Source organism: Cynocephalus volans, chromosome 4 (genome assembly GCF_027409185.1).
Source record: "Cynocephalus volans isolate mCynVol1 chromosome 4, mCynVol1.pri, whole genome shotgun sequence".
In the NCBI taxonomy this organism is placed as follows: Eukaryota; Metazoa; Chordata; class Mammalia; order Dermoptera; family Cynocephalidae; genus Cynocephalus; species Cynocephalus volans.
Genome location: NC_084463.1, coordinates 4,374,734 through 4,400,724, shown reverse-complemented (window position 1 = coordinate 4,400,724; position 25,991 = coordinate 4,374,734). Strand labels below are relative to the sequence as shown.

Sequence of the window (25,991 nt, the reverse complement as noted above, 5' to 3'; positions counted from 1 at the left end):
CATTAAAAAAATGCCATTATTTTCTACATCTTAAAAATTGATTCTTAGCTTTGTTCACCTTCAGCTAATGCCCCATTTCTGTTCCTCCCTTTACTCTAAACCCCTAGAATAATTCTCTAACTCACTGTCGCCATTTCTTTCCTGCATTCTTATTAAAAATCATCCTAATCAGGCTTTCACACCACCACTCCACCCAATTGTTCTTGTCTAAGTCACTCACAACTGCCATGCTGCTGAAGACAATGGTTAATACCCATTTTATTGGACCAATCAGCAGCATTTTAAAACAGCAGATCATGCCCTCCTCCTGGAAGAACTTTTTCTGCTTGTTTTCTAGCACACCACACTCTCCTGGTCATTCTGCTCATTCTCCCCTCTCCTCACAAAAGATGGTTGGTTCCTCATCTTTCTAACAACTAAATATGAGAACTCCCTATGCCAATCCTTGGATTTCTTCTCTTTTCTGTACTCACTCATTACTTTGATCATCATAGACAGTGTCAGTGCTTTAAAACTATCTATATGCTGAAGCTGCCAAATATATTTTTCCAGCCCCATTCTCTCTCTTAAACTCCAGACTCAACATGGATGCTTAAGACATTTAAAAATTAACTTGTTCAAAAGTGAGTTTCTGATCTCTCTGCAACCATCTTCTCCAAACCTGCTTCTCCCACAGTCTTCCCTATTACAGTAAACATATTCTTCTAACTGATCAGAACACAAATGTGAGTGTCATCCTTGATTGGCCTCTTTCTATCACATTCTACATTTGACTCACTGGGAAATCCTGTATAGTCTATTTTTATAACAGAATCCTAGCAATCCTTCTTTTGGGCATTTACCCAAAGGAAAGTAAATCACTACCTTATAAAGTTATCTGCATTCCCATGTTCATTGCAGCATTATTCACAATAGCCAAGATATGGAAACAGCCTAACTGTCTATCAACAGATAAAGAAACTGTAGTACATATATACAATGGAATACTATTCAGCTCTAAAAAAGAATGACATCTTGCCATTGGCTACAACATGGATGGGTCTGGAGAACATTTACGTTAAGTGAAATAAGCCAGACACAGAAAGACAAATATTCATTACCTCACTTATATGTGGAATCTAAAAAGAAAAAAAAAATCCAAATATAGAGATTGAGAACAAAACAGTGGTTACTAGGGGTAGGAGTCAGGGATGAAATGAGGAGATACAGGTCAAAGGATACAAAGTAGCAAAGATATAGGATGAACAAGTCTAAGGATCTAACGTACAACATGAGGACTATAGGTAATAAAATTGTACTATATGTGTTGTGGGATTTATGCTAAATGAATAGATTTTAGTTGCTCTTGAAACAAAACAAGAAAAGGGGTAACTATATGAGATGATGGATATGTTACTTTGCTTCACTATACAGTGGTAACCTTCTTATTATCAATATGTATCCCATAATATCATCTTGTATACACAATTAAGTAAAAATAAACAATTTTTTAAAAAGGGACATTAAATTTGAGAAGTCAGGGGTATGTCAGAGTTAGACAGTAGATGACAATGGCAGGGGCTGGCACAGCATCAGTGTGGGTGGTGAAGATTACTCAAAGAACATGATACAAAGAGAAAGTGTTCAACGAGTTGGGGGGAAGTGGTCAGCCAAAGCCTCCCTGAGAAGTTGTTTCTAGAGGCTACTGTCATTTTTATCTTTCAATCCCAAGCCACACAGCTGGTGTATCAGATGCTGTCAAGCCTCTTCACATCCCTCAGACTTTACCCACTGTTAGTATCTGCACCTGTACCAAAAGGCACTTTTTCTAAAACTGCAGAAATATGTATTGTCTCTGCAGGTGGCAAGCTAGAAATGTGTTCAACACTCATGGGTGGATAATTTTGAGCAGTGTTTTTAACACTGTTAGAGCAGTGTTATCAAAAGTAAACTATGACAGTAACACTTTTAATGCAGTGTTAATATACAGGAATATATACCTTGTCTCTTGCAGTAAGAAATCGTGGATCATCTTGAAAAGCTTCTTTGACAAGTTTACTAAATCTATTAAATAGTGTAAGTAACTGCTCAACATATTTCTCAGAGTCCTAGAAACAAAATGTTTCGTATTTTAATACAAGAAAATAAACACATAATTTTAATAAAAGACTATAGTTTTATGGCATTTTTTCTTAAAAATAAATGTTTTATCTGTACAAAAGAAAATAAAGTTAAAAGGCATTCCAATATTACTGTTTTGCCATTCAAAAAACTATTTTAAATACCCCATCCTCTGTTTTTAAAGTAAACTTGATATACGTCTATCATTGCCATTGAAGAAAACTTACAGTAGTAATAGTTTCAGCAGCTGCTACCATATCTGCCAGGCCAGCACTAATGATATGTTCCTCCAAGTCTTTCAACATTGGCTCTATCCCATTAGGAACTTTGTCCATCAATGAAAACATTAAATGTAATTCTGAAAGCACAGAACATACTCATGTAATCATTTCATCCACTGGAATAAATTTTCTCTCAGATTTATATCATGAAATGCCTATGGTAGTAAAAGTGAGGAGAAATATTAGTTGGAAGTTTGTAAGGTTAATAGTATTCTGTGGGTACAATTAGTTTAGGAGTTGTTATAGTAAGTAGGACTTCCTGATCCACCTTTGCAGTTTGACGAAAATTATTTTTTAAAAAATCTAATTAAAAGTGATCATATACTACAAAACCAAATTCCTTTAAAAGGTGAGTCATTTGATCTTCAATGTAATAAAATATTTTTCATTCTAAGAAGTACAAAACATGGAAGATTAGTATATTTCATAAAGTAGTTACAGTATTAAATAGATAGCCACATCAGTAAAGGGTAAAAAAAATCATGAACGTTGGCTGGTTAGCTCAGCTGGTTAGAGTATGGTGCTGATAACACCAAGGTCCAGGGCTCGATCCTTGTACTGGCCAGCTACCAAAAACAAAAACAAAAACAAATCACAAGTAATGATTATAAAAGAAACTATATTATAGATAATATAAAACTGTAGTAAAAAAAATTTCAATTTATAAAGCATTTTTTCATATGGTATGCCACTTAATCGACCTTCACAAAAACCCTACCTCACAGTGTTGGATACCACTAAATCAATCCTTTTGAAGAGAGTCCAAAATGGATCAGACATAATTCTACTTAGACTGGCATAGATAATTTGAATATTTCATTTATGCCAATGAGCAGCTTGCTCTTTACTACAGAATTACTCCTATGAGTATATGAGCTTAAGTGAATCAAAACATATTTTAAGTACAACTAGAGATTAAATGAGACCTTGCAACTAGACATAAAATCTGGAGAGTAATACATCAAAATGTTAAAAGTGGTTATCTTGAGGTAGTAGGGATTGGACACTTTTTTCTTTTTGTTTGTTATACCTCTCGAAAGCACACCTTTATAAAGCAAACATTTAATTAACAAAAGTACACTTCAGAGATCTTTTTTTTTTTTTTTTTTAAAAGATGACCGGTAAGGGGATCTTAACCCTTGACTTGGTGTTGTCAGCACCACGCTCACCCAGTGAGCAACCGGCCATCCCTATGTGGGATCCGAACCCGTGGCCTTGGTGTTACCAGCACCACACTCTCCCGAGTGAGCCGCAGGCCAGCCCCACTTCAGAGATCTTAAATTATAATTTTTGGGGAGAAGGATGAAGATTGTTAACATGGACTGTTTTATGATTTTCTAAAAAGATTCATAACAAGGTTCCACACAGAAGTCAATACCTAGTTTTATCCTATATATATTTATAATTTAAACTGGCCTTTAAAAGCAGAGTACTACTTTTGAGGAAAAAAAGAGAAATTCACTACACATGCACACACGTAAAGGATTGATACATAAGGGGGAAAAAACTTAAAATTTAAATTTGTCAACTCCTTAACAGAGCTTCTGTATTAAATATTTTATTATTTTCTTTAAGCAGAGTTCACTCTGACAAATATATTTATCTGTAAAAGAATGACCTAACAGCAATTTATTAAGTGGTTCGTTCAAAGATACCCTCTTAAATGATTATAACTTTATGTGATATTTTACCTACTTTCAGTTTCATTTCGCTTGATCATGCCTTGGCACTCTGCTAAGATAGTCTCTTTAAAGGATGTCACCAGAGCATTTACACAGCATTCCATGAGCTGAAATGCATAAAAAAAATTATTCGAGGCTACTATAAGCTTTATAGTACAAATTTACTCCAACTCATGAAAATACACCATATTGCTCAACAGAAAAAAATTAAGTATACTGAAAATAGATTACTTACCTTTACAACAGGATTATTAAAGATGGATACACTATACTAGTTTACCAAAGTTTATTTCCCTCTAAGGAAAAAGCTATAGAATGTAGGTTCTCTAGAAATTTTAACAAAAGTACCAAAGAGAGGGAGGAAAAAAACTAAAAATATACAAAAACAAAATGAAAAAATAATCTTTAATTAACTCTTCCTATCTGAAGAGAATGTGTATTGGAATTGGATTCTAAAAATATTAAAAGTATGAATACATTCATTCAACAAACCATTATTGGATGCCTACTATGTGCGGATACCAAAGAAGTGCTTCAGTGACAAACAATAATAAGATATAACTCCTGCACTGTAAGAGATACTGTCTAATTGAGGGTAAAGAAGGTGGTAAACCTAAACTGCTAAATATAACATAACTCAGTTCAGTAGCATCACACACACACACACTCCACCTAAGCAAACAAAAACAAATGAAGGAACTACTTTTTTCTGGGGTAGTTATAAAGGCCTTACCCACAAGATGATATCTAAATAAGCACAAGTCCTAAAATGGATTGCATATTCTAGGAATGTTAAGAAGCTAAAAATGGTAGGGAAGAGACAGTGGAAGAGAAGACTAGGAAAGCAGGCTGGAGCCAGATTATGAACAAAAATCTTATGGTTTGGGATTTTATTCTATAGGTAGGGAAGGAAGAACCAAAGAAGTTTTATGTAGGATAAACATATAGATTCTCCTCCCCTCATGAAGTCACTTTTAACGATCAGCAGTAAGACAGGTGGTAGGTATGGTAAGGCAGGTGGGTGGTAGGGAAATTGGTAAAAGAGGCTGTTGAAATACTTCAAGTAAAATGGCAAGGGTCTAATGTTGCAGGAGGCTGTTAAGAAAATCCATGAAATGGTGCAAAAGATTTCCACACCATCCCTGCTCCCCCATGTCATATAATTATTTACTCCTCTTATAGGGATCAAATAAAATTAATAAGTTGTAAGTACTGAAGCAAGGTACACTAAGGCTGATATATTTATTCTGAAAAACAGATCATCTATCTATTAAGGGAGGGAATTATGTGTGCCTTAAAAATTCTTTGCTAAAAATTCCTCTTGGAATTGACATAACATTGATAATTACCAAAGTTGAATTTAGGTAATGGGAACTCACTATACTATTCTTTCTGGTCATTAAAATGTTTGAAAATTTCCAAATAAAAAGTTTTTTTTTCAAGTCCCTCTTTGAGAATTATGCTAATGACTTTTTAACTCATGTATCTCAATTTCTGTCCTAAGAAAATAATACACACATAAGTTGGTTGAGAAATTCTTGCCTTGCAAGGTAAACAGTTCTGCCCCAACTGCTGAGTTACTGCATTCTATACCAGCTCTGGCATATGTACAACTGAACACTCGTACCTTTAGCAGCAAAATCAGATTGAGAATAGGTAAATCTAACTATACAAGGGTTCTTCAAAAAGTTCATGGAAAGATTTGCATTCTCTTTTAATTCCATTTTTCCACAAACTTTCTGAAGTACCCTCATATATAACTAATGGAGAACAAAGAGAAAGTGCAATCTAAATAAGCTCTAAGCCTCAGTCACTTGACCTCTGTTTTCTATTTCATTGAAAATTTTCACTTAAACATTATCCTGTTCAGTGCTAGTCCAAATGCTACAGATTCCAAAAATTTAGACCAGTGTGTTTCAAACTGTTGTAAAATCTTTTTTTTTTTTTTTGTCTGTTTTGTGACCGGTACTCAGCCAGTGAGTGCACCGGCCATTCCTATATAGGATCCGAACCCGCAGCGGGAGCGTCGCCACACTCCCAGCGCCGCACTCTCCCGAGTGCGCCACGGGCTCAGCCCTAAAATCAGTTTTAATGGCTGTGACCAGCTTTTTAAAAATGACAAAGAACAGAACAAAAAACTATTAGAGGACATCACACATCTTAACAATAAATATTTCATAAAACTTTTCTTTCAGATATGTACGAGTAAACACAGTATATACTAAGCCACAATATAAAATGTATTTCTTATTGTAGGTTACAATGCGAATTAAAAGGAGAGGCTAAATTGACAAGATAATTGAAGCAAACAGCAGAATTTGGTAACTGCTTAAATGAAAGGCATTAGGGAAATAAAACGTTGCTGAAGCAGTTTCTAGCTTGAGAGGTTAAACAAATTATAAATTATAATAACAGGTACCTTTTAATGAGCACTTACTCTGTAGCAGGCATTATGCTAGATGCTTTATGTGTACTACCTTATTTAACCTACACGACACCTTATGAAGCAGATATTTAACTTATGAGGGCAGAGGATGAGAGTTGCTAAATAACTGGCAAACATAACAGCTCATAAGGCTTTGAGCTGTAATTGAGGACAGATATGTGATTCTACAGTCTCCACCTTTTCTTACTATACCAGCTTTCCTTACTTAGTAATGGCTACATGCTAAGTTAAGAGTTTTAAGGAAGAGAGAAGTATAAAACATGGTTCATAATCTCAATGATCTCACAATCCACTCAGGAACATATAACTATATACCTAGAAATGTGTGCATGTTTCACATGTACAAAGGTATACGAAAAGAAGTTCAACTTCACTAACAAGCAAAGAAGCAGAAATAAGTGCCTCATCACTACACTATGAACTCCACAAGGACAGAGACTGCTCTGTCCACAGCTGTACAGTCGTGGCCTCGCACACAGTTGGTGCTTGATAAATAACACAATAAAGCAGTCTATAATTTGCTACAAAATCTAGTGATAGAAATAGTAGATGCTGTGTGGAAATTCAAACAAGAGGAAAATAATGAAGGCTAGAGAATCTGGGCTACTTTATTACAAGTGGGTTATAAGAATACTTATAAGGATTTGGATAAGCAGATGAAAAATAAAACATTACTAAAATGAATAAAAAAAAAGAACAGAATGAGTTATATGAATGCGGAAATAATCCTTATTGGAGTACAGTGGCTCTGCTGGAAAGTATTAAGTTAGAAAAATAGGTTAGGACCAAATCATGAAGGGTCTTAAAGATGAGGTATAGGAAATAATGATACTATGGTTTTTGAATAAAGAAGAAAAACAATGAAAGTAATGTTTATGAAAGATTAGCTTAAATTCACAACAGAAGTACAAATGGTCAATAATAAGAATAATTATGCCCAGCCTCATTAATAATTTTTAAATGCACATAAAAAAATCTTTAAAAATCTATGATACTGAGAAATTGGCAAAAATTAATAGACTGATGAAACCCAGGTGTAAAAATATAGACAAAAAGGCACACTGTTAATAGGAATAAGAATCACTACAACATTTCTGGAAGTCAGTTTGGTATTATGTAGCAATTTGTAAAAGGTTCATACCCTTTGCTTTAGCAATCTCATTTCCAGGAGACTGTGTTCCAAAAGTGCCAAGTGTGAGAAAAGATGTATGTGTAAGGATGTTAAAAAGATATAGGCATATAAGGATAATTCCAGGAAGCACTACTTGTAAGAGATAACTAGAAACAATAAAAATGGCCATCATTAGAAAACTGGTTAGGTATATTAAAATGTATATGCAGATGTTATAATACGTAAGTGTTTGGAATAAAAATGCACAATGTCATAAATATCTTTTAAAATGCAAGAGCACAGGAAGAAAGGAAAAAAGGAAGGAGAGAGGGAGGTAAAGAGGTAGGGAAAAAAAAAAAAGGAAAGGGGGCCGGCCCGTGGCTCACTCGGGAGAGTGTGGTGCTGAGAACACCAAGGCCCCGGGTTCGGATCCCATATATGGATGGCCGCTTCGCTCACTGGCTGAGCGTGGTGCTCACAACACCAAGTCAAGGGTTAAGATCCCCTTACCGGTCATCTTTTAAAAAAAAAAAAAAAGAAAAAAAAAGAAAAAAAGGAAAGGAAGAGCCGAGCCCGTGGCGCACTCGAGCACAGCGACGCTCCCGCCGTGGGTTCGGATCCTATATAGGAATGGCCGGTGCACTCACTGCCTGAGTACCAGTCACGAAAAAGACAAAAAAAAAAAAAAAAAAAAAAAAGGAAAGGAAAAAGGAAAGAAAGGAAAGAAAAAGCGATCAACCAAACAGTATGACAAAATGATGATCAACCAAACAGTATGACAAATTGTTGAATCTGGAGGCTGGATATGGGGTGTAGTTCATTATACTATTTTCTCTACTTGTGTAAATATTTGAAAACATTCACAACAAAGTTTTAAAAAAAATAAAGAGAATGATTATGGTATAGATCCCTCTGCATTGAAAAATCCTTCAGAGGGCCAGCCCCATGGCTCACTCAGGAGAGTGTGGCGCCGGTAGCGCTGAGGCTGCGGGTTCGGGTCCTATATAGGGATGGCCGGTGTGCTCACTGGCTGAGTGTGGTGCAGACCACATCGTGCCGAGGATTACGATCCCCTCACCAGTCAAAAAAAAAGAAAAATCCTTCAGAAAACTATTTTATCTAGGCAAAAAGATGGCTACATAGGGTTCTCTCCTTATTTCAAATGAGCCTTGTTCTAACAAAAGGGTCAGGTCCTTGAGGACAGAGACCATGTTATCCCTCTGATGTATTTCGTCCCCATCATTTACCAAAACACTTGTACGACATACATGGTCAATCCTAAATATACACTTGTTATTTGAAAAATACATCTTGAATGGAAAGGATAGAGATAAACCATCTCTCTCACCTTGTGTTCCCTTTCTGTCTCCTTTTGCTAGCTTCCGTGAAGAAAAAAACTTTTTGCCATATGTCATCAACTCTTGTATTTGTTTGCCTGAGATGAGCACCACTTTTAAATCCATAGCAATCTCTCCCCAGAGGTCTGCAAGGTGAAACACTTTAACTATCAATGTGCTTGATGTTTTACCCTCCTCTATAGCAAGACTATAAACTCTTCAAAGGTAATGCCTGCCATAAAACACAACAGGCACTAAATAAGTATTTGTTGAATGAATGAATTCATAGGTCTGCAAAGATGACAGGTGAGATATGTAGGCTAAGTGATGTAGTTGATTCTTCTTTTGGTGGTGTCCAATTAGCATAATTAATTCTACTTTGCTAAAATTTAGCAAAAAGCAATAGGAACAGTTCTCATTTTCATCAGTTATAAAACTATATAAAAGAAATAATTTACTTTGCCTCAGCTATAAAATAAGAGTCGAACTAAAAATTATCTTTGGTTTCTCCACGTCAAGATTCTACTTTGTCATTATCAGGCGTTAAACCGTACAAGGATATCTGTAATATAGTTAAGAATTAATTTATTCTATGTGTGGTAGGCTATTCTCAAAATTAATTTCTTTTGGCCTTTCTAGCTTAGTTAAGATTCTTTTTCTACCTGGTGGCAATTGCTTCATTTCTAAACTAGTGGCACTTGCTTAATTAGTGGCACTTGCTTAATTAGTGGCACTTGCTTCATATCTAAGCTAGTTATACAAGTAACCCTTCTACAGAGCAATGAAGAGTCTGACTCACCTTGACTTTACTGATACCAACCTTAAAATATCAAGAATTGTAGTTTAACAAGTATTTATTTTAATGTTAATAATTTAAAATTTGTGACCTAGTTGCTTATTCAGTTTTTTAAATCAGTTTTACATAGACAGTAAAATAGCTTTTATTTGTCTTAGAATTAGTAAGCAATTTTCTCCAAACCAGAGCCCTAACAGTAAAAGCTACCAGCCAGGCACAGTGCTTAAATGTTTAATATATTGTATTTCATTTAATTCCAACAACACAAATGAGTATTATTCCATTTTATGGTTAGGAAAACAAGGATTACAAAGATTGAATAACTTGCCAAAGTGCAGATAGTTAGTAAAATAACAACAGTAGAATTCAAATCTTCATCTGATTTCAACATGTGTACCCCTAACCTCTATAATATATTGCCTCTCTATCAGTACCCTGGTCATTCTAAAGAGATCAGGACTTGCACTACCAATTCACTCATCCATTACCCTCTTGTATTATCCTAGTGTCACCCTCAGGATAGGAACCAGGTTTATCTTATCATTCCCAACTAACATAAGGCCTGACACACTGTAGGTACATAATAAGTACTAACTTAATGTCTTCAGGAAATACCAAGGTATGCAGAATTGTCACCTAAAAACTAACAGCCACAGACAAACTTAAAAAGTCATTTTGGCTTAAATTTTTTTCTCACTCTTTTCTAATGATTCTGTTGCTTTTTGATGTCAATATGTCCGTTCAGCAGCACAGCCCTGAAGCCTCTTTCCTTGCTTTGCTAATAAACTACTGCTCATGTGCTATAGGCCCTCCACTGTACCGGAAATAGCTAAAAGGATTGTCAAGTATTATATCATACATACTACATGTACATATACATGGGCACTCAAGCATACTTACACATAACACACACACACACACACACACACACACACACACACACACACACACACACACACACACACACACACACACACACACACACACACACACACACACACACACACACACACACACACACACACACACACACACACACACACACACACACACACGATCCAAGTCTGGGCGCCCAACCCAGTCTGAGATCATTAGAGCTAGAGCTGAACTAATTAAAACCAGTGGGGGAAGACTGATCACTTCTCAGGTCACAAACCAGAAGGATAGGCGGCAACTCTCTAGGTCCCCACTTGAGCAAAAATCCTACCAACTATAGAAGATAATGAAGCAGACCAGCAGAAAAACACATCCAGGTTTCTGAATCCAAATTTCTTTCCTTTCCATGCCCTAGTGCTTTCCGTGGTGGATTTAGTTTTTTTCCATGGTGGATTTTACATGAACCAACACATCTACCTTTTTTGTTTGAGATGAGTTCTTGTCCCTTGCAGCCAAGAGTGCTGACTAATCATATACATGCATGTGCAACACATATAACCAAATTATTTACCAAACTATGTGTCTCTTCTTTATGTACTCCAAAGTGCTTAACACTATCCTTAGGAACTCAGCATCTAGAATTAGACTTAAATTGAACTCCAACTTCACTATTTCCTAGCTGTGTGAGGGGCAATCTCCTGTACATCTCTGACTTTCAGTTTCCTCATTTGTAAAATAGGAGCAGTAACAGCACCTACCTACTAGCTATGCTTCCAAAATATATGTCTTGAATCCATCCACTTATATATCTATTTCCATTGCCATCAATATCTCTCGCTTAGATTATTAGTCTATAATCTAAATACCACATTGCAGCTCAAATGCTATTTTGTAATATGAAAACCACATCGGACCTGCTTAAAACCCTTGAATGCTTCTCATTGCACTAAGCTCCTGCTTTCCTCTCTAATCTTATCTTACATCACTCTCCTCCCCTCACTCACTATGCTCTAGCCACACTAACCTTTCTCTAAGATATATTAAGCTCATTCCTGCTTCAAAGCTTTTACACTCGCTCTTCCCTTTGCCTGGAATGCTTTTGTCTCAGATCTTCACAAGGCTAACTAATGCCCCATCATTCAGGTCTTAGCTCCAATAGACTCCCTCAAAGAGACCTTTTCTGATCAAACTCCATAAAGTAAAAGCAGCAGCAGGGGCATTACCATCACCAATTCACTCTCAATAGCAATACTCTATTTTATAAAGAATCACTTTTCATTTATTTATTTGTTTACTTGTCCTTATCTGCTGTCTACCTCCACTAAAATGGTAGCTCTGTAAGAGCAAAGACATCGTTTTACTCATGTTGTATCACCTCTGTCTGCCTCACTGTATGGGGCTAAAAAAACATTTACTAGGTGACTGAGCGCTCAATAAATATAGTTCAGATGGTTTAATGAGAAACTGAAGGATTGAAATCTTTAAATACAGGATCTTATCTCCCAATAAGCAAAGGGCACACTTGTACATATATACACACACACAAAATGAAGAAACCTTATATAATTTTTACATACATCCCCATGGAACGTCATACTAGAAGGAAAGCCGTCCAGTAGAAAAAAGCACTATTTTGGAGCCAGGAAACCAAAGCTGTAACTCATCATTACATATATAATACTGAAGACAATGACTTTCCATTACTTTTGAAAAGTACTGCATAAGAGGGATGATTATTATTTACACAAGCTCCCTTCCCAAAAACTCTACTTCAAAATTCCTTAGAGGTCCTTAAGCTCTTCTAATTAAATAATTATTCAAAAACTGATGAGGGCTCTCAAAATTAGCTCCCCTCTGACTCTGTATTCAGATGCCTCCAATAACCTAGGCTCGTATCTTTCAACCATCCTCAATCATCCTCCAAGCATTAAAATGTCTACAGATTCTTTCCTCAAAATATCTCTTACATCCCTTTCTTTCCATTCCTTTGTCATGTATCTAGTTGAAACCCTATTACATCATTTACAACAGCTAAAAGCAAGTCTCTTACCTCTTCAAACTCCACCACACACTCCATGGCAGATAAATCATCCAAAAATGCAGCTTTGATACTCTAGTCTTAAACCTTCAAAGACTCTTCACTACCAAATTACTGGTTCTTAAACCTATCAGCCCCAATGCTCCTTTGAAATGAGTTACTTATGTATCATTTCAGAAACATCGATTAATTCTCTAGTTATAATAGGAGAAATCTAAGGAAAGTACTTTATAATAAGTCAATATGTATTTTAACCTGTAAATGCTTGGCCACAACTAAACCAGAAGATATTTATAAATTAGTCAGATACTTGCACCTATATGCAGCATAATGGGAATGTGAAAATTACAAGTCCAGTCCAACACAGGTATACTAGTGACTCAATACCATGAGCAGTATCACTATAGCAGATACAAATTTCTGAAAGAGAAAAATTTAAGATTCCAAATAAAACAAAATATTATCTTTCCTCAATTTATATAATAATATCATCCCTGGAAAACACTATGTATTTTAATATCATGTAAAAATATTGTGGTTTGTAAGTAAAACAAAACAAAGTTCTAGTTTCAAAAAAGTATAAATAATATGTTCACTTACATGAGCGGCCAGTGGGACATTTTCCAGTTATCTGAGATGTGGTACTATCTGACCACTGTGAGACATTTAGATTCCTGAATTTCTATCCACTAAAGATATCCAATCTTTGTAACAACCAAAACATGCCTCCACAAATTCCTATAATGTACCCCAGAGATAGATACTACCCTCCTTGAAAACCTGTGGCTTAGAGATTTCAGTTCACAAATATTATTCTAAAATTCAAATGTCCTTCACAAGATTAAAATCTACCTGTTTTTCCAGACTTCCTTCTGCAGCTTTCTAACACATAGTCTAGCGTTAGAGAAAGCAGTTTATCTGCTCCCCATGTTTTGTTTGTTGACATGTTTATGTTGTGATTGATATCTACAAAACTCACAGCATGACTAACTTTCCACTAATTTATCTCTGTTACAACCAGTTGCACCAGTGACAAGCAAATTCAAATAAAAGCTGAATTAGGATAAATCTATAAAATAATCCTAAATATATTATCCTAATTACATTATAAGCATAACATATAAGCATTTTACATCTAAGAAATTGTGAGAGAAAAATCTTGGGAGTAAACTTTTATTAGATAGGATATGTCAAAATCCCTTTGGCACATAAATTTTTATCCATTAAAAATGGACCTTTGTGTTCATTCCTAATTTGGAAAGATGGTTAATGTTAGGGATTCTGTTCATGTGATTTAATGAATTAGTTCAATTAGTTCAATGGAAAACACCATATCATCATCTCATTGAGGCCTCCCAAATAAAAAAAGGCATTCTTCATAATATTCTTATTTTTAAAAAAATTTTAATTAAAAATTACAGAAAATTTGCAAAAATAGCACAAAGTGCCCACAAATCCATCACCCCATTTCTCCTAACATTAACATCTCACATAACAACACAGTACTACTATCAAACCCAAGAAAATAATATTGGCACAATACTATTAACTAATTACAGACTTTATTTGAAATTCACCAGTTTTTCCATTCATGTCTTTTTCCTATTCCAGGATCCTATACTGCATTTAGTTGGTATTTCTCCCAGTCTCCTCCCATCTGTAACAATTCCTTCATCCTTTTTTTGGTCTGTTATAATCTTGACACTTTTAAAGAGTAGTAGTCTGTTGTTTTGCAGACTCTCTCTATTTGGGATTGTCTGATCTTTATTAGAATAAGAGTATGCATTTTTGGCAAGAGTACCACAGAAGTGATATTGTATTTTTCTTAATGCATCATATCAATGGTTACATAATATCAATATTATGGTGATGTTAACCTTGGTCACTTGATTAAGATGGTCTCTTTTGGGTTTCTCCACTGTAAAGTTACTAATTCTTTAGTAAATATCTTGGGGAAGATACTTTGAAACTATGAAAATATCCTATTTTGTTTCAAACTTTTGGCCATTAATTTTAGTATCCATTGGTGGAGCTTGTCTGCAACAATTATTATGATAACTGGCTAGTAGTTACTGTCTATTTTCCTTTCTTCTGCAAGATTAAGTTTGATTATTTTCTCATACATTTGAGGACAATTACATATTTTTTGTGTGAACTGTCTGCATCTTTTCCCCATTTTTTTTCTATCAGGTTTAATCAAAGAATTCCTCAACTTTTAAAAGTTCCTTATATAGTAGGGATATTAATCCTTTGTATGTGATATGTTTCAAATATTTTTCCCAGGTTGTCAGTTGTTTTTTGACTTCGTTTATGGTATTTTTAGCTACCCAATTTTTAAAAAGTAGTCAAATTTATCAATCTTTTCTTTTACTGACTCTGCATTTTGAATATATTTAAGAGCCATTCCCTACACCAAACTTAAATAAGAACTCTTATAGTACCTGCAGAACTTCATTTTTAACATTTAGATCCTGATCCACCTGGTGTAAAATGTGGATCTATTATCTTTTTCCAAATGGTTACTGAGTTGTCCCATCACCATTTATTAAAAAGTCCATCTTTACCCCTAGAGATCTGAGTTCCAACTTTTGTCATGTATCAAGTTCCCATATATACTTGAGTTTAATTCTGGACTCCTCATTCCATTCTACAAGTCTCAACAGACATTAAATGGTGCTATCCATTCATCTGCCAATATCACACTGTTTTAATTACAGAGGCTTTATATGGTATGTTTTAATATACGGTAGGCTGGTCCCCCTCATAATTTTTCTTTTCCATTGTTTTCCTGGCTATTCTAACAGGTTTATTTTTCCATATGAACTTTTAGCATCAGCTTATCTAAATTCATAAAATAGTTGCTGGTATTTTATTGGGATTACATTAAATGTATAAACTAATTTAGGGAGGAACTAACATCTTTATAATTCTGAGTCACAGCATTTAAGAACAAGGGCTATCTTTCCATTTTCTAAGTCTACTTCTATGTCTTTAGATACTGTTAAAATTTTTTCCTCTTATAGGTTTCACAAATTTCCCAAGTATTTAATTATCTTTGTTCCTACCACAAATGCAGTTTACCCAATATTATATCCTCTTATTATTTATTTGTGTATATGAAGGCTACTGATCTCTGTATGTTAATTTTATATTTTGCTACTTTCCTGGATTATTTTGTTTGAATTAGTTTTGTCATTAATTGTCTGGAGTTTTCCAGCTATACTATCACATCATCTCCAAACTGAGACAGTTTTACTTCTACTTCCATTCTTATGCCTCTAACTGATTTCTCTTATCTAACTGCATTGGCTAATATCTCAAGTACAATGTTCAACAGTAGTAGAAATAGTGGGCATCTTTGCCTTTTTTGTGATCTTAGTGGAAATACCTCTAATGTTTCTCCATAAAATAAGCAACTGGCTTTAGAATATTCCTAATATACATTCCTAATACCATTCTTAATAAAACAGGAATAACTGAGTACTTAAAAGATTTTTTTCATTGTACATGTTTATGAGGTACAGTTTGTTTCAATATATGCATATATCATATAATGATCTAATCAGAATAGTTAGCATATCTATCACCTAAACATTTATCATTTCTTTGTGGCTGTAACATTCAAGATCTGCTTTTCTGGCTATCTTGAAATTATACAATATAATATTATATTAGCTATGAGTACTTTCGTAACATAATAAAATGCATACATCATATCAAAAACCAATATCATGCTTAATGGTAAAAATTTAGAAGCATTCCCATTGAAGACAGGAAGAAGACAAGTATCACCAATATTATTTAACATTTTTCTAGAATTAACTGCTAATGAATTTAGTCCATTGAAGGAAATAGGACGTATTAATATAGAAAGGAAGAAGCAAGCATTATCATTTGCAGATAATGTAATCAGATGCTTTGAGTACCCAAGAGAATGAAATAAATCTCTTCTAAACAATGAAAGAATTCAGTAAGCTGCTAAGTACTACATCAATATTACTTGAAATGTACTTCTGTACCTTATTAGGCCTGACATCACAACCTGGTACCACCTAGGTGAGATTTGCTCTATTATACAGAATATAGGTCTAAAAACTTGTTTTCATTGGTGAACTGAAAATTAATCAGGTTTAGAAGACTGATATACTAACTAAATTCAAAAAAGACAACTGATAAAGCATGACTATCTAATTTTCAGAGAAAAACATAAATACCAAAAATTTACATACTTTAATCTTAAATTCTTGTGTGCATTATTATGTAGCCTCATATGAAGTGACTATGTCTTCTCCCTACTTATGATTATCCTCCATTAATAGAATAGCCTAATAGGTAAGTACAGACTGAAACTAATATCAATAAAGCATTAAGATATAGCATAGCATGTTTTGATGACTAACAATTCCTCTAAGAGAGAATTTAAGGCAGCAAGTCTGTTCTGGTAGTTTTTAGTATAGAAAGTGACTATTTCTTACTACTATTCAAATAATACTCTTCATATTTTGTTCATGTTAACTGGAATCCAGGACTTATAATCTTTTAGTTTACTGTTCCTTCTATCATACTATACTTCATTTTAACATATCATTTCTCTTTATAAACAAAATTGTAAATTAACAAATATTTAATAAATAGTATGTACATAGTATAGTTGTCTTAGCTCAGTGAGGTATTTAATGCAGTAATGCATCTGCACTGCGCTTTACATTCCCAATGTTATAATTAATCCTACAGTTTCGGTGCTTGCTGCACCAAAATTCACTGTACAAACTATATAGTTGTTGCTGATTATTTGGCCTATGTCATTAAAAGTTGGAAGGGTGATAACTTTTGAAGAAAAAGATGGCAATAGTAACTTGCAGGGGGCATGATATGGAAAGTTTCTGAATAGCTGGTAATTCTTGTTTTGGTGATTTCATGGGTGTGTTCATCTTGTGATATTTCATGCATTATATACTTAAGATTTGTATGTCTTTCTGTACATATGTAATACTTCAATCGAAACAGCTGATTTTTTAAATTAAGCAGAAAATCAAAACAAAATAAAAACAAAGCACAGAAACAGATCTTTATAAATCCCCCCTAAAGTACAATTTCTTTGGAGGCATGCTATATTGCACTTAGTGTCTTTGTTGCTTAAAGAAAATACTAATCTTTAAACCCTAGAATTATTCAGCTTGTTGAGATGCTTATACTGCTGTTTGTTAACTGTGGAAGAGCAAATTCACATCATCTATTTCGACTTTTGTGTGTGTGTGTGTGTTTTAAAGTAGAAAGAGGGACTTAACTGTTCTATACAAACTGTTGTCATTGTTTATTTCTATCTTTTCATTCTTTTTCTTGCTCTCTCTTATTCTCTCTCTTAGTTGGACCTTTATAGTTGAATGTTCACAAGTTTAATGGGGATACTACACAACTAAGCTGTATAAACTGTTGTAGGAAAACAAAACAATTCCATTACACAAAACTGCAACATGCCCATACAGGTGCTACAGGCACATCAATCTACTAAAAATACTCAAATCTCCCCAAACTGAACTCACTTTCTCCCTCACTAAGACTTATTTTTATACCTAATCCCTCTCCAGCAGCATAATTCTCCCAACATGAAACCTCAGAAACATCATTGGCTCAAATTCTCTGCAATATCTAGCACCGTCAATATGATACAATGTTCTACCTCTGATAAGTCTTCTTCTCTACTGTTGTCCTTTCTATTCCCACTACTGTAACCCTGTTTGGTCCTCCTATTACCTTGTCTGAATTATTGTAAAAATTTTCTACTTCTTATTCGCAGCTCTTCCCCATTTCAATTATTCTTTATTGTAATCAGATTAATCTTCCTGAGAGACAACTTTGACCATGCTACACCTGTTGAAAAAACATTCAATGGCTTTCCCTGCCTTCTGAATGAAGCCCACACTTGCCTTTAAATGTCTATAAAGAACTTCTATAAACATCCGCTACATTAGCCTCCCCCCTGCTTTTCTTTGGTCAGTATCAAAATTATTTTAACCACTGAAAGGGGATATATACTGTATAACATGAACAACCAAAAAAAATCCAAAAACCAAAAACCAAAAACAAAACAAAACCCAAAATCTTCCAAATATAAGGAAAAAAAGATTCAACTCAGTATGATTTTTGAAGAAAGAACAAAATAAATATGACTACCATTCAAGATGGAAGAAGCCAAAGAAACATCAGAAGTTAAAAAAAATTTTTTAAAAATCCCATCGATAGCTGAAAAATGTTTCATTACAGGTAAACTGGAATGTAACTCCTTTGAATGTAAATATAAACCTAGTTCTGAGGCTCCAAAGACTGGAGGAAGCACTGTTGTTGTATTTGAGCAGATCTCAAGACTCTGTCCAAACTTGATTCTTTCCTTACTAAAGCACACTAAGGTAAAAGAATAACACCGAGCATGGCTAATACCTAAGATTTTATTTTTAAATAAGGAGATTATACAATATAAAATAAATAAAACAACAACATTAAAGGCTGATGTTCTTTTACCAAATAATTAATATTTGATCTTATGACAAGATGAAGTTTGAAACATCCTCTCATAAAAAGAAGAAATATCCCCTAGGAATAACGGTTCAGTATTCAGTGTTCACAAACACTTTATATAACATAACTACTACAAATAACAAGAATCAACTGTTATCTCTAGGGAGTATAATTTATTTGAAACATGAAAATTACTGAAATGGTTAACTTTAAATATGCATAAAGCATACCAAAAGGAGACATTAAAAAGTAAGTACATTAAATATAGTAAAGTCTAGAGCAGGAATGGCAAATAGATTTTATCTCATACACCAGCTCTGAATAACATGTCCTGAATAAGGTGCCTTCTGGCTCACTGGGAAAGAGTACTATAATCAATCAGCAATGTTGGTCAGAGATATGAAAAAGGATAAATCATGTTATTTGTGTCATGTATTTGCCATCCCTGTGCTATTGTACTTCACATAATCCTATAAAATGTACAATTACAAAATTACTTACTGCTTCAACAGAGTTACATTCTCGTCTTGTTTCTAAATAACGTAGTGCTCGTTTTTCTTCTTCTTTTAATTTAGCATCTGCCTGTCCAGAAGCAAAATAGCAATCATTTTAAGAATATGAAGAGGATAGCTCAAATTATCATATATACTAAGTTTTGACTTACATATTTCATATAATTCTGTACACCATTTTGTTGTAAATACGAGGGTGCCTGTGTTCTATAAAATCTCTCTGTTGAATCCAAGTATGCCTTCTCAAAATTGTCCCTATAAATTTGAAGCTTATCCTCAGGATTAGAACAAAGGTTAACTGAAAAACAGAAAATAAAATTTATTCTAATTATGATCTAAACTCGTATTTTGAGTACAATAATGAAATAGCAAACATTATGTGTAAGCTAGCAATGCGTAAGAGAACATACAACCATATTAGACAAAATCCTTCTCCATAAGAAATTTAAAAACATAATGGCACAAGGCAGTAAAGTAACAATTAAATAGTACAGATAATATGAACTTTTATTTTTGAATAGGAAAGAGACTGACTTCTAACTGGATGATTAAAACCATTCACAGAAAAGATGGGTTATAAACTGAATCTTAAGGAATAAACTATGATTTGCATAGATCGAGATTAGTAAGGCAAGCAAATATTCAGAAGCAGAAAAGCATAAGTTATAATGACTAGGTTGTCTAAGAGGACTGCAAGGTTAACAGAAGATAAGGTAGAATGGTAAATTAGGAATGGTTGTAGAGAGCCTCAAATCTCAAGCTAAGTAACCTGAATTTAGCATGGTGCACCACTAAAGAGGTAAGTAGGAAAAATCCCAATAAAATAGTATTTAAAAATAAATTTTGTGTGCAGTATATGGGTTAAATGATAGCAGTAAGATCACTGTAGGAAGACATCCAAAAGTCTAGATACAGAGTTTAAAGAGGTGTACAATGGTGACAGCTGAAATGAAAAGGAATAAATTTCATGGACATTGCTAATGAAAATCTAAAACTTGGTAACTAAAGAAATATAGAAGAAATGGAGAAAAGCCAGTTAAAAGTAGCTCTCATTAGTTCAACAAATACTTATTGAGAGTGAGTTTGTACCAGGCATTCTATATTGAGTAAAGATACAGTATCAACAACAGACATGCCAGGGAGGCATAGGTATTTAGTAAGAGGACCTACCTAGTCCAAGAATTAGGAAAGGCCTCCATGAGGAAATAGAGGATAAAAATAAATAGGAAGATGAAGAGGGAGGACAAGGGAGAATTCTAAGTCAGGGGAAAGAGCATATGTGATTGAAAGAATAAATGAGAATGTCAGTGTCAGAAATTGAGAAGTTAGGAGAGAATGTACACACAAAAGTAACTTCCTTCCTGAAAACATAAATATAAAACCAGTTATCTTTTATAAGCTATAGATTCAAATGTATATTTCTCTAATTTAGGTCACTAAAAAGATTTGCCAGCCAAGAAATCAATGACATGGAAAAAATAAATATTAACTACACGAATATGAATTTTTGTCAGTTTAAAGCAGAATTAATACCATTTGTGTATTTTTAAAAAAAAAAGGCATATGACACAAAAGGTAGATGTGACTTTATATGCTAATAAACATAACTTTAGTACTGTTCTATAATTGTCTTAGAATTTCCATGAAGAGGAAATTATGATCATAGAAGTTCAGAACATACCATAGGATTCTCTTACTCCAATGACCAGCTGAGAATCAAAAGCTTCTCCTAATCTTTCAGCATGTACCAGCTTCATTGCACTATCTTGGAGTCTGTTTTTTATATTTGAAAAGATTGACTCATTCCACGTATCAAGCATGAGCTAGGAAAACAAGAACAAAACATGGCATCATTTTCAATCATTTATATACCAAGTACCACAAGTTTTAAGGTTGAATTTCAGAAATATTGTGGTTTGGAATACTCATACGGATGTTTGTACAGACACACACAAAAACGCAAAAAAAACCCCACCAAAAAAACCCCCAAAACTAAAAATCTGTTTGATATTGGACCTTTAAAAAATATGCAAATCTACCTTACAGTTGTTCCATTGAAATAATGGAAGTGGTACATATTAGTGCTTCACATACTTCTGTCAGATATAGAATATATATAACTAATAGCAGTAGCAATAAATAATAAGAGCTGATGGTTTTACAACATTCACTATGTAGCTGAGACTGATCTACGTATTTTCCACATGTAACTCACTCAATCCTCATAACCTTGATATAGGTACTATTATTATCCCCGCTAATTAGATATGGGGAACCTAGGGCACACAGAACAAATCTAACTTTCCCATATTCACGCAGCTCATAACTGGCCACACTATGATTTCAATCCAATAACTGTAGTCCCAGAATTGATGCTTTTAATTATTAAGTGATCCTGCTTCCGACAATCAATGGAGAATGGTAAAACTTAAAGGAATAGCAGAAAAATAAGAGGAAAAGATCATAGAACTGCAACTTAAATAGCATCCAGAAGTGTTTTTTACTTTTTTTTTTTTGTACAAATTTCTCATATTGCAGTTATTTCTACCACTAAAGAACCACTGGGTACCTAAATGTACAGTATCCCTGTCAACATTACAGCAAATTTTAAGGCTAGGATGGGGCAACAATGCCACATTATTTTAATGCCTGAGTTTGTTACTATAACTATCACAGCAAACAGTAAGTTGCTTAAAGTTCAAATGTCACTTTTTACTTTTCAAGTCTATGGTTCCATTTGATTCTCACAAGTAAGAAGATAAATGGTAAATGAAGACAGTGAGTTTGAAGAGTAATGAAGAATTGAAAGGGAAACCTTGAACCCTTCATTTCAGGGCTGAGTTCTTTCCATTAAATCACAACTGGTTACTGGACAAAAAGCTTTTAATCAGAAATTATGCAAAATATAAAAATAAGCACAGTATATATTAAGTTTATAATAACTAGAATCAAATAAAAAGACGAGACAGAAATTTAGCCATGACTAAACGCAAAGGTATCAGAAAACAACCTAATAAGAGATTTTGAAAGAGAAAAAAAGTAATTCAATTTATAGAAAGATAAAAGTACAAGAAAGATTAGGGAAATAAAACACTAAAGATAAAACTAGGAAAGGAGAACATGAAAAGGAAAAGCAAAAGAGGTAATGTTTGAAGACACAGATCTACAACTTAAGACCTCATAAAAAGAAAGAGAATTGAAGTTACAGATGGATGAAAGAAAAATATTATTCAATAAAACTGAGGAAGAGCTAAAAAGGAATTTACATGTGAATTAGAAAAACCCATTTATAGTCTAAACTACTTTCAAATGTTTTCAAATTACCCTTTCTGTTAGGAAAAGAATGAAAAAAATGAACTCACCTTTCGAACAATACTGTCTTCTACATTTGATTTTTTATTGCTGCCCTGTTTACCCATTAAAGTAATCTCTAGTTGACAAAAAGGTTTTGGTAAAATATCACACTGTGTAAAGAATTTTCGCCATTCAACAATATATGCCTTTAGCAAAGCTGTATCATCTTGATGACTCAGTACTCGCTGAAAAAAAAATTGTACCAATTTTAAATAAATGTGGGTGCTTTGAAGAATAAGAACAAAACATATTCAGATCATAATTTTAAAATGTTTTATTATAAATATTATATTATAAAAAATAAATATTATATCCGAGAGAAATTAAAACATATGTTCATCATAAAAACTTGTACACGAATGTTCATAGCAGCATTATTCAAAATAGACAAAAACTGTAAACTACCCAAATGTCCATGAACTGATGAATGGACAAACATTATGTAGTATGTCCACAATGGAATATTATTCAGCCATAAAAAGGAACAAAATACTGATAAATGCTACAATGCAGATGAAGCTTGAAAATATTATCCCAAGTGAAAATCAGTCACAAAAGGCCATACATATATTGTAAATTCCATTTACAGGATGTGAAGAATAGACAAATCCAGAGATAAAAAGCAGATTAGTGGTTTAGTGATTGCCAGGAGTTGGAAAGAGGGGGCAGTGGGGAGTGACTGTTATAGGTACAGGGTTTCTTTTCAGGGTGATGAAAATACTCTAGAATTAACGGGTAATGGTTGTATTATTTTATGAATATACTAAAACCCACTGAATCGTACACTTCAAGAGGGTGAATTTTACGGTATGTGAATTATATTTCAAAATTTTTAAAAGGTAGTGGAGTCTATTTTCCTCCCTACTAGAGTTTAGGCTGGTCCTGTGACTTGCTTTGACCAACAGAATGCTACCGATGTAATATAAGATTTCCAAGCCTAGGCCTGAAGAGGTCTTACAGATTCCACTTTTACCTCAAACGCTGGTTTCCTTGAGAACGAGAAACCACAAGGGGGTTAGAGAAAGCTGGCACCAAACATCATATATGTGATTAAAGCTCTCTTGGACCACTCAGTCTTTGCAGAGCCAACAGCTAACTGCTGCTTCATTATTAAGCTTACGTGAAAAATTAGCTGGGCCCAGCACAAATTGCTAAACCACAGAATTATGAACAAATAAAATAGTTATGTTAACCTAAAAACAAAAGGTGTGTGTGTGTGGGGGGGGGGCCTGGCCAGTTAGCTCAGTTGATTAGAGTGTGTTCCTGATAACACCAAGGTCCAGAGTTTGATCCCTGAACCAGCCAGCTGCCAAAGAAAAACAAAATGAAAATAAATTTTTCAAAAAAAGAGAAAACAAAAAATCCAATACCCTAATAATTTTCCAAGTATTCTAAGTTTATTTTTACTTCCATTCTTTGTCATTTTATTATTGTTGTTTTATTTTTGGAGGGCGGCTGGCCGGTACAGGGATTGAACCCTGGACCTTGGTATTATCAGCACCATGCTCTAACCAACTAAGGTAACTGGCCAACCCCCTCTTTTTTGTCCTTTTAAATAATGCTATAATAAACACTTCAATGCATTTTGTTTTTCCCATTTGGGAAATTTGGTCCTTCTTAACAAGATAAGTTAAATTGAATAATGTCTAGTAAAATGACTCAGAAAACGACATTTTCTTAAGAGTTTAAAAATCTTTTAAAAATTATACACCTATGTCTGGCATTGCTATTCCTACAGTTTCATTGCTGTCAATCTGTGGTGCTAAATCCCACCCTCGGGTTCTTGCTGAGGTCCACATTCCAAACTTTATTGGGTCATGTTACCATGAAACCCTTACACATTTTGTTTGCTAGTGTTGAGTATATTTTTTAACATCTGTCTACAATATCTAAGATGATTCTTTATGAGCTTATTTCTAGAAACTGAGGAATAAAGATGTTATCAATAAAACATTTAATTTCTTAAGTAATATATCATGTGACATCATTCTTACTCCATCATGGTAGTGGCTACTAGGAGAATTAAAAACCAATCATATACTTGATTTCAATACCTTCCCTTCAATCATATATAGAAAAAACTCATTTTTTTTAATTGTATGATTCCATTTATATAAAGAATGAAAACAGACAAAATTAATTGATGGTACTGGAAATAAGAAGTCAGGATAGGGGTCATGAATGGGGTGTGAGGGTTAGTGAATAGAAGGGAGCACCAGGAGGCTTCTCGTTGCTGGTAATGTTCTGCCTCTTGATCTGGCTATGTTTAGTTTGGGAAAATTCATCAACCTGGTACATTTACACAATGTGCCCTTTGACGTATATGTACTATACTTCAATAAGAAGTGTTTTTAAATGATTGTCATGAATCTAATCAAGCCTTCAGACCAAAATTCCATTTGACAAGAAATTCAGGGGAAGAGGAACAAAGTAAATAACACTAGAAGAAAACAGACAAATTCTTCACGTGGGTCAATCTACAAGGTAAATGGCCTGATCTCTTCAAAAGATCGTGTCATAAAAATAAATAAATAAAAGGTTAGGGGGCAAAAATAGAATAAAGTTAAAAGAGCTAAGTGTGCTGAATCTTGATTGGTTCCTAGTTAGGAAAAAAGTTATTAAAGATATTTTTGGGATGGTTGGGGACATTTGGATATGGACTGGATGTTAGAGAATTATTGTTTTCTTACAGGTGGTGATACAATAGTTATGAAGAATAAGGGCCTTATTTTAAAAAGATACACCGTCAGTATTCACTGTTAGGCGTGAAAAATCATGATATATACAATTCCCATATGGTTCAGAAAAAAATACACACGCAAAGCAAATATAGCATAATTCAATAAACAAGCGTTGAAATCTTGGTGGTGAGTGTCATTATATTATCCTTTTGAGTTTTCTCTATGAAGTTTTTCACAACAAAAAGTTGAAGGGAAATGCAG

General features: G+C 34.0%; 1 protein-coding gene across 1 annotated transcript in view; it reads right to left on the bottom strand.

Moving 5' to 3' along the window:
- Positions 1 to 25,991, bottom strand: part of CUL5 (cullin 5) — a 98,705-nt gene that overhangs the window by 30,744 nt on the left and 41,970 nt on the right. The window contains exons 4-10 of the mRNA XM_063093383.1: positions 23,058 to 23,234; positions 21,377 to 21,518; positions 19,848 to 19,993; positions 19,685 to 19,765; positions 4,077 to 4,170; positions 2,328 to 2,458; positions 1,980 to 2,087 (exon numbers count right to left, since the gene is read on the bottom strand). Of these exons, the coding sequence (XP_062949453.1) occupies positions 1,980 to 2,087; positions 2,328 to 2,458; positions 4,077 to 4,170; positions 19,685 to 19,765; positions 19,848 to 19,993; positions 21,377 to 21,518; positions 23,058 to 23,234 (879 nt within the window). The remainder of the gene's footprint in view (positions 1 to 1,979; positions 2,088 to 2,327; positions 2,459 to 4,076; positions 4,171 to 19,684; positions 19,766 to 19,847; positions 19,994 to 21,376; positions 21,519 to 23,057; positions 23,235 to 25,991) is intronic.